The sequence below is a fragment of the Arvicola amphibius genome, chromosome 3, assembly GCF_903992535.2.
Source record: "Arvicola amphibius chromosome 3, mArvAmp1.2, whole genome shotgun sequence".
Classification (NCBI taxonomy): domain Eukaryota; kingdom Metazoa; phylum Chordata; class Mammalia; order Rodentia; family Cricetidae; genus Arvicola; species Arvicola amphibius.
Window position 1 is genome coordinate 54,061,219 of NC_052049.1, and position 13,386 is coordinate 54,074,604.

General features: G+C 45.1%; 1 protein-coding gene across 2 annotated transcripts in view; it reads right to left on the reverse strand.

Annotated features, from left to right (window-relative positions):
- The window catches only part of Dmgdh (dimethylglycine dehydrogenase), a 64,749-nt gene that overhangs the window by 37,716 nt on the left and 13,647 nt on the right, over positions 1-13,386 (reverse strand). For both annotated transcript variants that reach the window (XM_038323569.1, XM_038323570.1), the window contains exons 5-7: positions 10,171-10,375; positions 3,102-3,350; positions 505-703 (exon numbers count right to left, since the gene is read on the reverse strand). In XM_038323569.1, coding sequence (XP_038179497.1) covers positions 505-703; positions 3,102-3,350; positions 10,171-10,375 — 653 coding nt within the window. The remainder of the gene's footprint in view (positions 1-504; positions 704-3,101; positions 3,351-10,170; positions 10,376-13,386) is intronic.

Below are 13,386 nucleotides of genomic sequence, written 5' to 3' on the forward strand. Positions count from 1 at the left end.
ACAAATATTAGAAATGAAACACGGGCAAGGAGTGGAATCTTAAGTAGGAAGCAGCCGAGGAAGTTACACGGAAGTAAATCACGTTAGACAAACAGGAATTACGGTGAAAACACATAAGACATGCTATCCATTTGATACTTCGAATATGTCACATTCTGTTATGAAAATATTCTTGTCCAATTGGGGCAAATTGACCCATTGGAAGTCAACGGCATAAAAAGAGACACAAAGAATGGAAGGTCAGGAAAGACGTGAAGAGAGTTTCAGACAGTGATTGCCTCTGTGTGCTAAGCTTTATCACATAAGTGCTTAGCCCATTATGTGATTAGTTCCTGTTCATTCCTTGGTCATCAAAAGGAGACAATCCCACCCTTGCCTTCCTCCCCACTCCACTGCTTCCCCATCCTCCGTCAGCTCTTCGTATTCCATTCTGGGACTTTGATATAGGGTTTAGCTAAAGTAAGTGCTTCTTCAAGACATGTCAAACATCAGGGTGCTACTCACCCAAAGCCTATGGCCACCCAGTAGTTTCTGACCCCCTGATGGGGCCCCACCATAGGCAGAATGTCGGGAGAGTAGGTGATGGGGCCATTGACGATATTGATGATGTCTGCCTTTTTCAAAACAGGAATCATTTCCATGGCAGCTTCTAGGTGGTCCGTGATCCGGTCCAGGTCAGACTCAAAAAGTTCTTTTCCAAAGCCTAGAGAGACAGACCACTATGGTTAGAATGTTGCATACAGAAGGTCTCAAAGCGATGCCATCTCTGCAACAGGTGCCTGTAAGGCAGACATTCCTTTGTCTTTAGACGCTAAACTCAGGGCCAGTGAGATGACTCGGCGTAACAGCATTTGCCCCCAAACCTGACAACCTGAGCTCATTCCCTAGGAAAGAACTAACCCCTGAAAATCATTCCTTGACCCCCACACATGTACCATGGCATTTAAATGTCCACATATACCTATCAATCAATGTAAAAGGTATTAAGCCTAAACTTGGCACTCACTATCCCCACGTGAGTACCCACAATATTCCTGGGAACAATAATGCTATTCCTTTCTAAAACAAAGTCATCATTTTAGTAAATAGAAATTGAAATTTATGCTTGGCGCTTAGCCCCCAATATTTGATGCAATTGTTATTAATAGTTTGGTTTGTCAGGAGTTTTTTATTTTTGATTTTTTTTATCTTTCAATTAACATAAAAGGGAGAGCAAATGGAGTATACAGTTATTCCAGGACCCTGGAGAATGAGCACCACGGCTCCAGGATCCAGGATGGAGGACTTAAGAGCGCTTTTAACTCTCCCTTCCCTGCAGCCTCCCATGTGCATCTGCAGGCTAGAGCTCCCATGTGCATCTGCAGGCTAGAGCTCCCATGTGCATCTGCAGGCTAGAGCTCCCATGTGCATCTGCAGGCTAGAGCTCTGTGTGCAGAGGTGAGTCTTGCACAACGATTACCTTCTGCTTGTCCTAGAAGTCACTGTGACTAAACACATGGCCACAGATAAACTTCATGACGTTCGCCCACATAGCATCCACCAGGTTCTCCCAGCCCTTCTTGAGAATTGCAGGTCAGGGCAGAGGCATGGAACCTCCAAGCGAGCATGGTTACACTGGGTCACGTGGACACCCATGTCAAGCACAACGTACAGTCCACTCTCCCTCCAGCTAGGATTATTTAAATATTTGTTTGGCATTTATTTGGCAAAAAAGCCACAGCTTGGGCAGGATGGGGACAGAGCTGCTCCCCATACTAACCTCCCTAGCCACCCAGCTCTCATTCTGAAGTCAGGATCAATTGTGCTCAGGCCCAGATGTGCAGGGTCCACTCAGCAAAACCAAAGCCCTCTGGCTGCTGGACCAGCCTCTGCAGGGGGCAAGGTGGGCTAGAAATCCTTTCCTGGTACGTGGGAGGGAGGATAAGTTCTCTGCCCCAAACTGCCTATCAACAGACAATTCCAGAAAATACACTTACCTTTCTTCACATTGCCTCAAATGTTTCAGTGCCCAAACCAAACCATAGATTAGCTGCTTTCTCAGGCTGAAACTAGAGGGATGGGGAGATGGCTCTGCCTAGAAAAGAGCTGGCCTGTGAGCACAAGGACCTAAGTTCAACCCAGAGCCCATGTTTTAAATAAATTAGATGCATAGATAGATTAGATAAATGGATGGATGGATGGATGGATAAATAAATAGATTAGATAGATAGATAGATAGATAGATAGATAGATAGATAGATAGATAGATAGATAGATAGAGCTGGGCATGGCTGCATGTACTTATGTACTTGCAACCCCAACACTAGGGAGGTGGAGACCAAGTGAATTCCTAGGGCTCACTGGCCATCTAGCCTTCTTCTGATGAGTTCCTGGCCAGGGAGAGACCTATTCCAACAAATAACATAGAGACTGTGTGCCTGGGGAATGACACCAAAGGATGTACTCTGGGCTTCTAATGTACATACATCTGTACATATATGCACCTACATACAGGGACACACACACACAAGGTTAAACTAGGGGCGTCTGCCTAGATAACCCAATTCTTGATTTGGCTTCATGGAAATGTCTCATGGATGAAAAAAAAAAAGAAAAACAAAACAAAAAACCCTGGCCCTTCTTGCCTACGGAACTAGAATCATGGCCCCTCTTGCTGCAGCCCAGAGCTCTGATTCGTCAGTGCTAGTGAGGTGCAGGAGGACCTCTGCCCATTGTTCCAACTTGATTGGGCACTCTGGCCTGCATTCTTTGTAGGCTGGAGATCCTGTCTTGGGCACTTGCAGTGTGGACAACTGTCATAGCACACGAATCTGTGTTCAGATCTTGAAACCAGACCAAGTGGGCAGATTGAGGGAAAGGACTTGGCAGACAGTTGGCATGGTGAGAGGACCTTTGCCAGCACCCCCATCTCTAGCGTCAGCTTCTCTCCTCAGCCCTTTCCTCAGGTCTGCTGACTCTTCACAGAGTCACCTCCAACCCCTCCCTCATGCCATCCTAGACACCTGAAGGGTAGCACTGGGGTCTTGTTCTCTACCTGGCTCCCAGCCACGGGGAGTTGATCCATCTTCTCTGACCTTTGTACCTTCATTTGCTGAACCCACCTGGAGGGACTCCGTGAGTGACCCAGGAGGCCTGAAGCTTCATCTTCTCCTGACTTTCGTATGGCCCAAACAAGAGCCCGTCCCTTTCCTGTCGGAGGTAGTAGGATCCTTCCAGGTCGCGGAGTACCGGAAGCTCTCGTTTCAAAGCTTTCACTTCCGGTATGGTTGATGTGACGACATATTGATGTTGAACAGGGATGAGAGGATGCTCTAGTCCAATCATTTTACCTACTTCACGAGCCCAAAATCCTTAAGAGAGAAAACTATTTTAAAGACATCATCACATGTATACATATACCTATGACATTGATATGGTAATTTGTATTTGGAAACACCATTGTTTATTTGGTTCGGTGCTGGAGATCAAACCAAAGGCCTTGTGCAGGCTTGCTAAGGGAAGCTCTGCCACTGAGCCATATCCCCAACCCCTAAGGATTTGTGAGCATCACAAAAGTGAATGCCTAAAATCCCACAGACGCAAGGCTCTTCTGTTGACCTTGGTCTATGTACTTTGGTAGCAAGAATGCACTAAGTTTCTGCCACTTCAAGAGTAGCAGTGAGATTGTGAAGCTGCCTCTTGGAAAGCCCCGTAGTCAAAGAACAAGAAGAAACTGGTGGGGAAGCTCAGTGGTGAGACTTTCGGGCATGCGTGTGAGGCCCTGAGCTCATCTCTAGCACTGCAGAAAGGAAAACAGCAAAATGGAGATAGGGCACATCAGTTCCCAAGGTTAGACCTGGACACGAGTGTCTGAGAGACCGTAGCGACTATGAGCATCAAATCTAAATGCTTTTCTCTCTCTCTCTCATTCTGTCTTTTTTTTTTAATCATGGGGTTACATGTAGCCAGAGCTAGCCTCAAAGACTTAATATGCCCAGGCTGACACTGAACCTTCTGAACTTCTGGCCTGCACCTCCCCAGACCAGGACTACAGAGAGACATGAGTCACGACACCCAGCTAGCAAGACATTATCTTAAATAAACACCACAGCTTTACCAATAAAAAGGTATTTCAGTATCTAGAATTATCAATGTGTGTATGTGTGTGTGTGGGGGTGTGTGTATGTGTGTGTGTATGTGTATGTGTGTGTGGGTGTGTGTGTATGTGTGTATGTATGTGTGTGTGGGGGGGTGTGTATATGTGTGTGGGGGTGTGTGTGTATGTGTGTGTGTATGTGTGTGTGTGTATGTGTGTGTATGTGTGTGTGTATGTGTGTGTGTGGTGTGTGTGTATGTGTGTGTATGTGTGTGTGGGGGTGTATGTGTATGTGTGTGTATGTGTGTGTATGTGTGTGTGTATGTGTGTGTGTATGTGTGTGTGTGTATGTGTGTGTGTGTGGTGTGTGTATGTGTGTGTGTGGGGGTGTGTGTGTATGTGTGTGTGGGGGTGTGTGTGTATATGTGTGTGTGTGTGTGTGTGTGTGTGTGTGTATGTGTGTGTGTGTGTGTTTGACAAAGACGTGGTGTAGCTTCACCAACCAATTAATTATTTGTAGGGAGGGATTTTTGTTGAGCAGCTTGTTTCCTAGTAGCTTTGAGTAATTATCAGAGGACAGCAAACCCTCTCAATTACTGCTTTTCTTTGGGTGTGGTTTAAAATTTCAACCGTTTCTGTTTCTGCTTTCTTTTCTTTTCCTGGCAAGAGGTTCTAAGATTTTCGTCGTCACATAGTTCAAGGCTAGGTACGGAAATACCCAGGAGTCAGCCCGAGAGCCCAGAGCAGGCCCGGTTTGCAGCTAGCGTTTGTTTCCACTTAAGCAAACGCCATCTATAGGCTTGCTCTGTGTTTTTTTTTTTTTTTTTTTTTTTTTCGGTCTGGCTTGTCAAGGTGTCACTCTTGAGTAATCACCCCCCACAGGCTGCCCTTTGTAAACTTGGAATCCAATCTGTGGGCATCTGAGACCTTTGCTGGTCTTAAATAATTTAGAGACTTAATTTATTGTTTCTTGTAGAAAGGTGTGAATTACCACTGTCAGGACATCCATCGTAAGCTAATATCGCAAAGCTATATATTGTCGTTATACACACTAAGACAGTTTTAAAATCTAAAGTCAAATACTTAGCCAAGTAATTCAAAGTACTACAGTATCCCCAATCTAGTTATTTCGATTAAAAGCATAAATTGAAGAAGATAAATTCTGTTCTATTCAAATATAATTATAAATTACTGAGTCCGATGCCTTGCTTATTCATGCATTTTATCATTAAAATAAAGTATACATGTTTGCCCGCATCTCAACTAACTGTATTGCTTTAAATCCCACAGGCTCCACACCGTTTACCCTTTGGTGCTGGTAGCTGAGAAGCCGCCTTTTCTGTTTATTGACTTAGTCTTATACTTCGACTCCTGCAAGAGCACTCAGCAACCAAGGTCAAAGGGGAGAGTCAAGCACAGAAAAAGCATTCTGAAAGGAAGCAAATGAAGGGCCCAGAAAGGTGAGCACTGGAAACGACCTCTGTTTAAAAGAGCACAGAGCCAGTCATGCAAAACTACAGTGGTTGGAAGGAAGGAGGTTAGGTTGAAGGGAGGTTGATTCATGACCCAATTCACGTCTTTAAAATGCCTCGTACACAGTGACAATGGAGGTCTCTCTCATCTGATACAGTGACAGGCAAAATGCAGCAACAGGGCTTTTCTCTGTAGCTTTGGAGCCTGTCCTGGAACTCACTCTTTAGACCAGGCTGACCTCAAACTCACAGAGATCTGCCTGCCTCTGCCTCCTGAGTGCTGGGATTAACAGCGTGTGCCACCACCGCCCGGCAACTCTTTCTGGATAAACACTAGGCTCCGTGTCAGCATCATTCATTCACTTCCTGATTGGTATTACTAGGAAAATTCTTAGATAAAATTTACAAAGTTTTCTCAGGTATGATGAATCAACTGGAAACAGGGTGAAGAGGCACTTTCCTTACCGTGCACGAGAAGCTTCACTTCATAGTGAGTGGCTTCTGTGTGTCTAGGCCCAGTCCCTGTGCGGTGCTGTGTCCCTGGGCTGTGTCTCTGGGCCCAAGCAAGAGATGGACTAAAGTAGAATCCAGTTCATTTATAAAGTTCTGGGTAATAAAGGGCAGTTAGCCTGTTGCATGCTAAGATGTTGGAAGCACTGAGAACCCTCCTCAGCCCTGCTCGCTCACAACTAGGGTCACACAAAAAGGAAAACTGGAAAAGAGGGGAGGGGAGGGGAGGGCAAAAAGAGGGGAGGAGGGAAAAGAAGGGAAGAGGAGGGGAGGACAGGAGAGGGGTGGGAAGAAAGGCAAAGGAAGGGGAGGGGAGGGCAGGAGAGGGGAGTGAGGGAAAGAGAGGGGAGGGGAGGGGAAGGCAGGAGAGGAGAGTTGGGGAAAAAGAGGGAATGACAAGGGAGGAGGACTGGGAGAGGAGGAGAGATGAAGGATGAGAAGAGGAGGAGGAGAGAGAAGGAGAAGACACGGGGAGCAAATATGGTCAGCACACTCCCCTTAGGGCTAGGACTGGTTCTCAGGAGCTGTGTCAGCCCCATGAGGTGGGCACACCTGTAATCCTGGATCTCAGAGGATGAAAACAGTTTCAAGTTTAAAGCCAATTTGCATCCGGGCAGTGGTGGTGCATGCCTTTAATCCCAACACTCAGGAGGCAGAAGCAGGAGGATCTCTGTGAGTTCAATGCCAGCCTAGTCTACAAGAGCTAGTTCCAGGACAGGCTCCAAAGCCACAGAGAAACTCTGTCTCGAAAAACTAAACCAAACCAAACCAAACCAAACCAAACAAAACCAAACAAAACAAAACAAAACAAAAAAACCCAACTTGCATTTGCATTCTATACAGGTTGAGGCTACCTGGCAATTTAACAAGGCCTTAGTTCGATGCAAAATTAAGTACATAAATAAATGAAGTGTAGAGTGTAGTTCAGGGCACAGTTCTTAGAGTGAATGAGGCCCTGGGTTCAGTCCTCAGCAGCAACCCGCAACCCCACCACCACCACCACAGCCAAAGAAAAGGACTTGGAAAATCATCTAGAAACAGACAATACAGTTAAAATACAGTTTCTAGACCAGGAATATAGCTCAGTGCTAGAACACTAGTATCCTGGCTAGTTTTGGACAAGGGAACCCCAACTGGGGAAATGTCTCTGTAAGATTGGCTATATACAAGCCTGCGGAGCATTTTTTAAATTAGCGATGGATGTGGGCGGGCCCATCCATGTGGGTGGTGCCATCCCTGGGCTGGTGGTCCTGGGGTGTATAAGAAAACAAACTGAGTAAGTCTCGTAGGTAAGCAGTGCTCTTGTGTGGCTTCTGCTTCAGTTCCCGCCTCTGGGTCCCTGCTCTGACTTCCCACAGCGATGGGGAAGTATAAAATGAAATAAACCCTTTGCTCCTCAGATTGCTTTTGGTCATGGTGTTTTTCCACAGCAATAGCGACCCTAAGACAACAAGCCTAACCTGCACAAGGCCCTGGGCCCAATCCCCAGCATTTCAAAAACAAAACACATATAATAAATACACCTTGCTAGCCCCCAGCTAGACTCTCTAAATTAGAATCTTTCTGAAGCCTGAGAAACCTTCCAAGGTGATTCCCAGGTACCCTCACTTAACAATCAAGTTCCTTGGGAAGCCATTTCCTAGCAAATGTTTGCTAGATGGTTTCAGGGCAGAATAAAGGAATAATCTTATGATTAGCACCAAGAAGCCATGATACTTGATGCTGGTTAATGTTTCCCAGACATAGGCATAAACTCTCAAGGAAATAGGCATTGCAGCCCTAATTATTATCACTGTAACTAATGTTTTTAGAGTATTTCATATTTTACTGTCCACAATAACTTTCTGAGAAGGCATTATTAACTTTTCTAAATTGGTAACTTGCCTCAAGCAGAGGCTTGGCCAAGCATGTGTCTCTGGACCAGAGCGCCTGTGCCCTGGACAAAACTAGAAACACAGCAGCAAACGCGCAGGCCTTTATTCTCTCCCACTCCCTATGGGCATTCCAAAGACTCAGCAGCCCCTACATCTCCCACAGTGCGACCGTTTCCAACTCTGCATCCTGGTTCCTTCAGGAGGATTCCAGAGCCACCCTGAGGACTTTGCCCGACGGTGTGTGGCATCTTGGTTTCACTGGGTAACTCTGGGAAACATTCCAGCTGCCGCGTTCTGAAACCATTAACGCGATTCTTGCTTTTATTCATAAAACTGATGTTATTAAAACAGCATCAGCGCTACGAGAGTGGCGTGTCCGGATCTCTGCACCCCCAACGGTTACCAACACCAAGGCTGACCTTTCAGAATGCCTCCAGCCGTTAGAAAGGTTCTTTGAAAACACACACACGCACACACACACACACACACACACACACACACGCACACGTGCACACACGTGCGCGCGCACACACACACACTCCTCCATACTTCCCAGGGGTTACTAATATGTAATCAGTGACTTCTGCCCAGGGAGGAAAAGGAAGAGAAACTGGGAGGGAGGGATGGATTAGAGGTAGTGAGAGATTTGGTGTGAATGGGATAAAGAGTTGAGAAGTGAGGCAGGCCAGTTCACACAGGTTTCAGCATGAGCTTCCTGGAACACCACAGAGAGACAGTAAAGCTGATTGGACAGCTTGGAGGGGCAAAAACCGTGCAGGAAGGACAGCTATTCCTTGAATGGCTGACTATTGTTAGAATGAGATCCCTAGAGATTGTCTTCCTGGGCAGCTCAGACAGCCTTTTTTTTTTAATGGTATTATTTTATTCTATTTTTGTTTTTATTGAGCTATATATTTTTCCTACTCCCCTCCCCCTCAATCCTCTCCCACGGTCCCCATGCTCCCAATTTACTCAGGAGATCTTGTCTTTTTCTACTTCCCATGTAGATTAGATCCATGTACGTCTCTCTTAGGGTCCTCCTTGTTGTCTAGGTTCTCGGGGATTGTGGTTTGTAGGCTGCTTTGCTTTATCAGACAGCCTTTTCTCAGGGTTCTCGGTGTTGCTTTCTAAGGTCATCACCTCAGAATCTCACAAATACGTAGAAAACGCCACCCGATGTCCAGTTCCCGGCTGAGCTCAGGTCTCTTTGGAGCAGTTCTCACTTCCCTCTTCAAAAAGGCCCTAATATCACAGTAACAAGTGTTGCCATAGTTCCCTATTATGTAAGTAATTGTATCCATTTTAGAAAAGCAGTGGGTAAATGTGTTAAACTGAGAGTTACTTCTCAAAATACACATTATGGCTGCACGACTCCCTGAAGCAGTACGCTGAAACCAAACACAGCGGGCCTCTGAGCAAGCTCGCCGAACATGAGCGCAGTTGTTGGTTACTAATGTCTGCCCCAGGAACTGGACATGGAGGTCTCAGTCTTTGCTGCCGCTGTGAAAGTAGTCAAACGGTTTTAGGAGTAAATTCAGGCGACCATAAGACACTGCAAATTTACAAAGAACTTATCAGGTGGCCTTGGTGGAATGAATGATTTCCAAGACTACTCTTCTAAGATAACTTGGACTAGAGGTTCCCAAGGACAACGGGACAGAGGAGTTGGGGGGAAAGAGCAGTTTAAGGCCTGACTTGTGTTCAGTTGCTTCTACTTTTTAGGCAAGTTTTATAATGTGTTCAATAATGTTCTGAAAGGTAAAGCTTAAGAGTTTTGACAAGTCAAAGTAATCTTTGAATAAGAGAGAGAATGAGAGCAGAAATGATCAAATATGCCTTAAAAGATAAACTTAGAACAAGTCACATGGTAAGAAATTGGAGCAGTGGAATTCAGGTTTGTCTGCTTGCTTGGTTATTTGTTTTGAGGCAAGATCTCAGGTATCCCAGGCTGATCTCAAACTCCCTGCATAGTCAAGAAAGGCCTTGGACTTCTCACCCAAGGGCTTCATGCATACCAGAGAAGCACTCTGCAAACTGAACTACATCCTTAGTCCCTGGAATTTGATCATGAGCGTAACCAGTACAGTAAAGATAAAAACTGAAAAGAGAAACACAATCTAGAATAGAAGGGAATGGAAACCAGGGGAGGAGACAGGAGAGGATGGGTAAAGCCAGGCATCTGGAGAGAGAGGGCTGGAGGCGAGAGGGGGCTGGAGGCGAGAGGGGACTGGCGGCTTACCGGCAGCATTCACAATTCTATTTGCTCTCATAGATCCTTGTGGAGTTTCCACATCCCATGTTCCATCTGGCCTGGGCTTCAGAGATGTCACGGGTGCAGGATGCTTCAGAAGGGCCCCGTATTTCCTAGCCCCGGCAGCCAGGGCCATTGTCAGAGAATAAGGATCAATGTGCCCGTCTCCTGGGTTATACAGTCCAGCTAAAATCTAAATCAACCATAAGAAAGTCATTATTCCATCTTTGCTTATTATTCAATGCATTTTATAGCATGCTAAACAGATGTTTAATAAAATCAGTCTTTAAAAGTCTATCAGTGGCTAGAGGTGTCCAGAGCTGAGTAGCAGAGGGCTTGCCTGACATGCACAAGGTTTTGATCCCAGCACAGAAGGAAAGCCTCTTGACAGCAGGGGGAGCACCTTTTTTCTAAGTCCTACACAGACTTAAGCAAGATTCACAATGAGAGCTGAGTGACTTGTCACAATGACAAGCAGCTTGATCCAGCCCTGCAATGGTCTCCAATAGTTGGACATATGCTCCTAAGAATGAAGAACACAGTTTCTAATCTGCTGGCAGCTATTGTCTCCAGCCACAGTGGCTAAAGCTAATATCAAGTTCTAGATGACAGAAATGTAAAGGAAAGGGTTATATGGTGGCTTCCACGAGCCACTCCAAAAAGACAACTAGTGTCATCTTTGTTCCTTTCTCCATCCTGGGGTCTGGTATGCAGATATGATGACTGAGCTCTAACTGCCACTGAGGAATAATAGAACAAGAGTTACCACACCCCAGGAGTGACAGTGATCCAGAGGGTGACCTGATCCTTGAAATCTTGATGACTTCGTGACTCTCAGTTAGGGTTTCTATTGCTGTGATGAAGCACCATGACCAAAGCAACTTGGGGAGGAAAGGGTTTGTTCAGCTTAGGCTTCTAAATAACAGATCATCATCAAAGGAAGTCAGAATAGGAACTCAAGCAGGAGAGGAACATGGAGGCAGGAGCTGATGCAGAGGCCATGGAAAAATACTGCTACTGGCTTGCTCCACATGGCTTCCACAGCCTGCTTTCTTATAGAACCTAGGACCACCAGCCCAGGGATGGCCCCACCCACAATGGGCTGGGTCCTCCCAAATGGATCACTAGTTTGAAAATGTCTTACAAGCTTGCCTACGGCCTGGTCTTATGGGGGCATTTTCTTCACTGAGGTTCCCTCCACTAAGATGACTTTAGCTTGTATCAAGTTGACATAAAACTAGCCAGGACAAATGCTTAAATAGACTCGCTTAAACATTATTATCTCAATCTCTCATGTTTAAAATCAAATCTAATTTTAGCTGACATATCAGTTACAACACATTGAATTATTCAATACTGTAAATAAAATTACGTGTTAATGCATATCAGATATCATCTGGTCAGGTGGTGCAGGTATGTAATCCCAGCTCCTAGGAAGACCAAGGCGGAAATTTCAAGTTCAATACCTGCTTGGAACAGAGTGAGTTCAATGCCAGGTTGGGCAGCTTTGGGGTGACCTTGTCTCAAAAAATTAAAAAAATAAAAATGGGCTGGTACTGTAGTCTAGTGCTAGAGTAGCAGCCTAGTGTACAAAAGAACTAGGTTTCCATCTGTCCTGCACTCATAGGCCCACATATATGCTTGAGGAAAATGTATACTCGGTTCATAGTTCAGCAATGACTTCTTGCACGCCCACTTTGTGGTACGGCTTCAGTTTAGGCATTGGGAGAGAAATACTAAAAGGACAGACTGAGACGAGGTGAGTTGGCAGGACCAGCACAGCGGCATGCTATAATGAGATCTCAGCTATCAGACAAGAATTTGCCATCACCCATGAATTCGGAGTCTTGACAAATATTTTTTCCTGCATCTGTTTAAACTATTTTGAGCTCTTTGCCCTTTGTTGATGTGATGTTATTATATTGCATTGATTGACATTTAGTTTTAAAATCAATCTTGCATTCCTGGGACACACTTTATTTGACTATATTGTAGAATCCTTGCTCCAATTTACTGGATTTTTGTGAAAGACTTTGCATCTATATTCATGAAGGGTTATAGCTTGTCTTTTCCTCTGATGCTTTTCTCTCGTTCTTATGTCAGAGACATACTAGTTTTATAGGTTGTGTCGGGAAGTATTCAATTCTAATTTTAGAAGACTTTGTGAGGGATTGGTATTAATTCTTCAAGTATCTGTTAGAATTTATCAAAGATATCACCCGGGCCTGGACTCTTCTTTGTCTGAGTTTCTTTTCTATAATTTAGTCTTTGTACTTATGGTTCCAGTGTAAGAGACTTTGGGTTTCAGTGGAATTCACATGCCTGCCTACTTGCAAATGTCACCCTGGTGGTTTGTCACGACCATGTCCTTGTGGTGATCCCATGTCTGTTCAGTTTGGCACACTGGCTCTGGTCCATGTGTTTCCATTGCTTAATATCTCTGAGAAAAATCTGTAATGATGAGAGTTCCTAGGCAAGTGTCATAGGGTTGACATCTAAAGAGACATAAATGGATTCTCAGTAGCGTAGCAGAGGTGATTTCAATGAAGACACTGTTAGCACATCAACTCATAGACAAGGCATTCCATGCTCTGTAAAAACCCACAAGAGCACAGTGCCCCAGCACCCACAACATTTACACAAACACTCAGAGACAGGAACTACTGACAGTCACTAGCAGGGCAACAACTGTCTGCTTCCCCCAAGTAACTCATTGGCTACCCATACCCAGGACGTGTGCACAGCACAAGTCAGGGGCCTGGGTTCAAATCTTTCCTCCAGCAATTCTGAACTGAACAAACTCATCCCACTGTGTAAACTGTTTAAGATTTTGTTTTCTGGGCCACAATAGCCAGATTTTGCATAGGAGGGGCTTAACATGGTCTCTGTTGCATAAACACTACTGAAGTATATGCTATCATCATGTTGAAAGGATGGTCACCCAGGAGGGAAAAACTTTAAATTCCCAGTCAGTTGATTCTCTACAGGAAATTCAAAGTTGATCTAGATCTTCCCCTGGCACAGTCTGAAAGGGAAGTGCATCTAGGAGCCGGGAAGTGGCTTCTTGAGTTTTAAAAATTCAGAAAACCCTTTCTAGAACCATTACAGCAGGATGCCATTCTCTTTGAAGTTACCCAACAGACAGCTGGTACATAAAACTTCAGTCTGAGCGATCCAGTCCTAGAAACGCTTTGAAATGTCTCT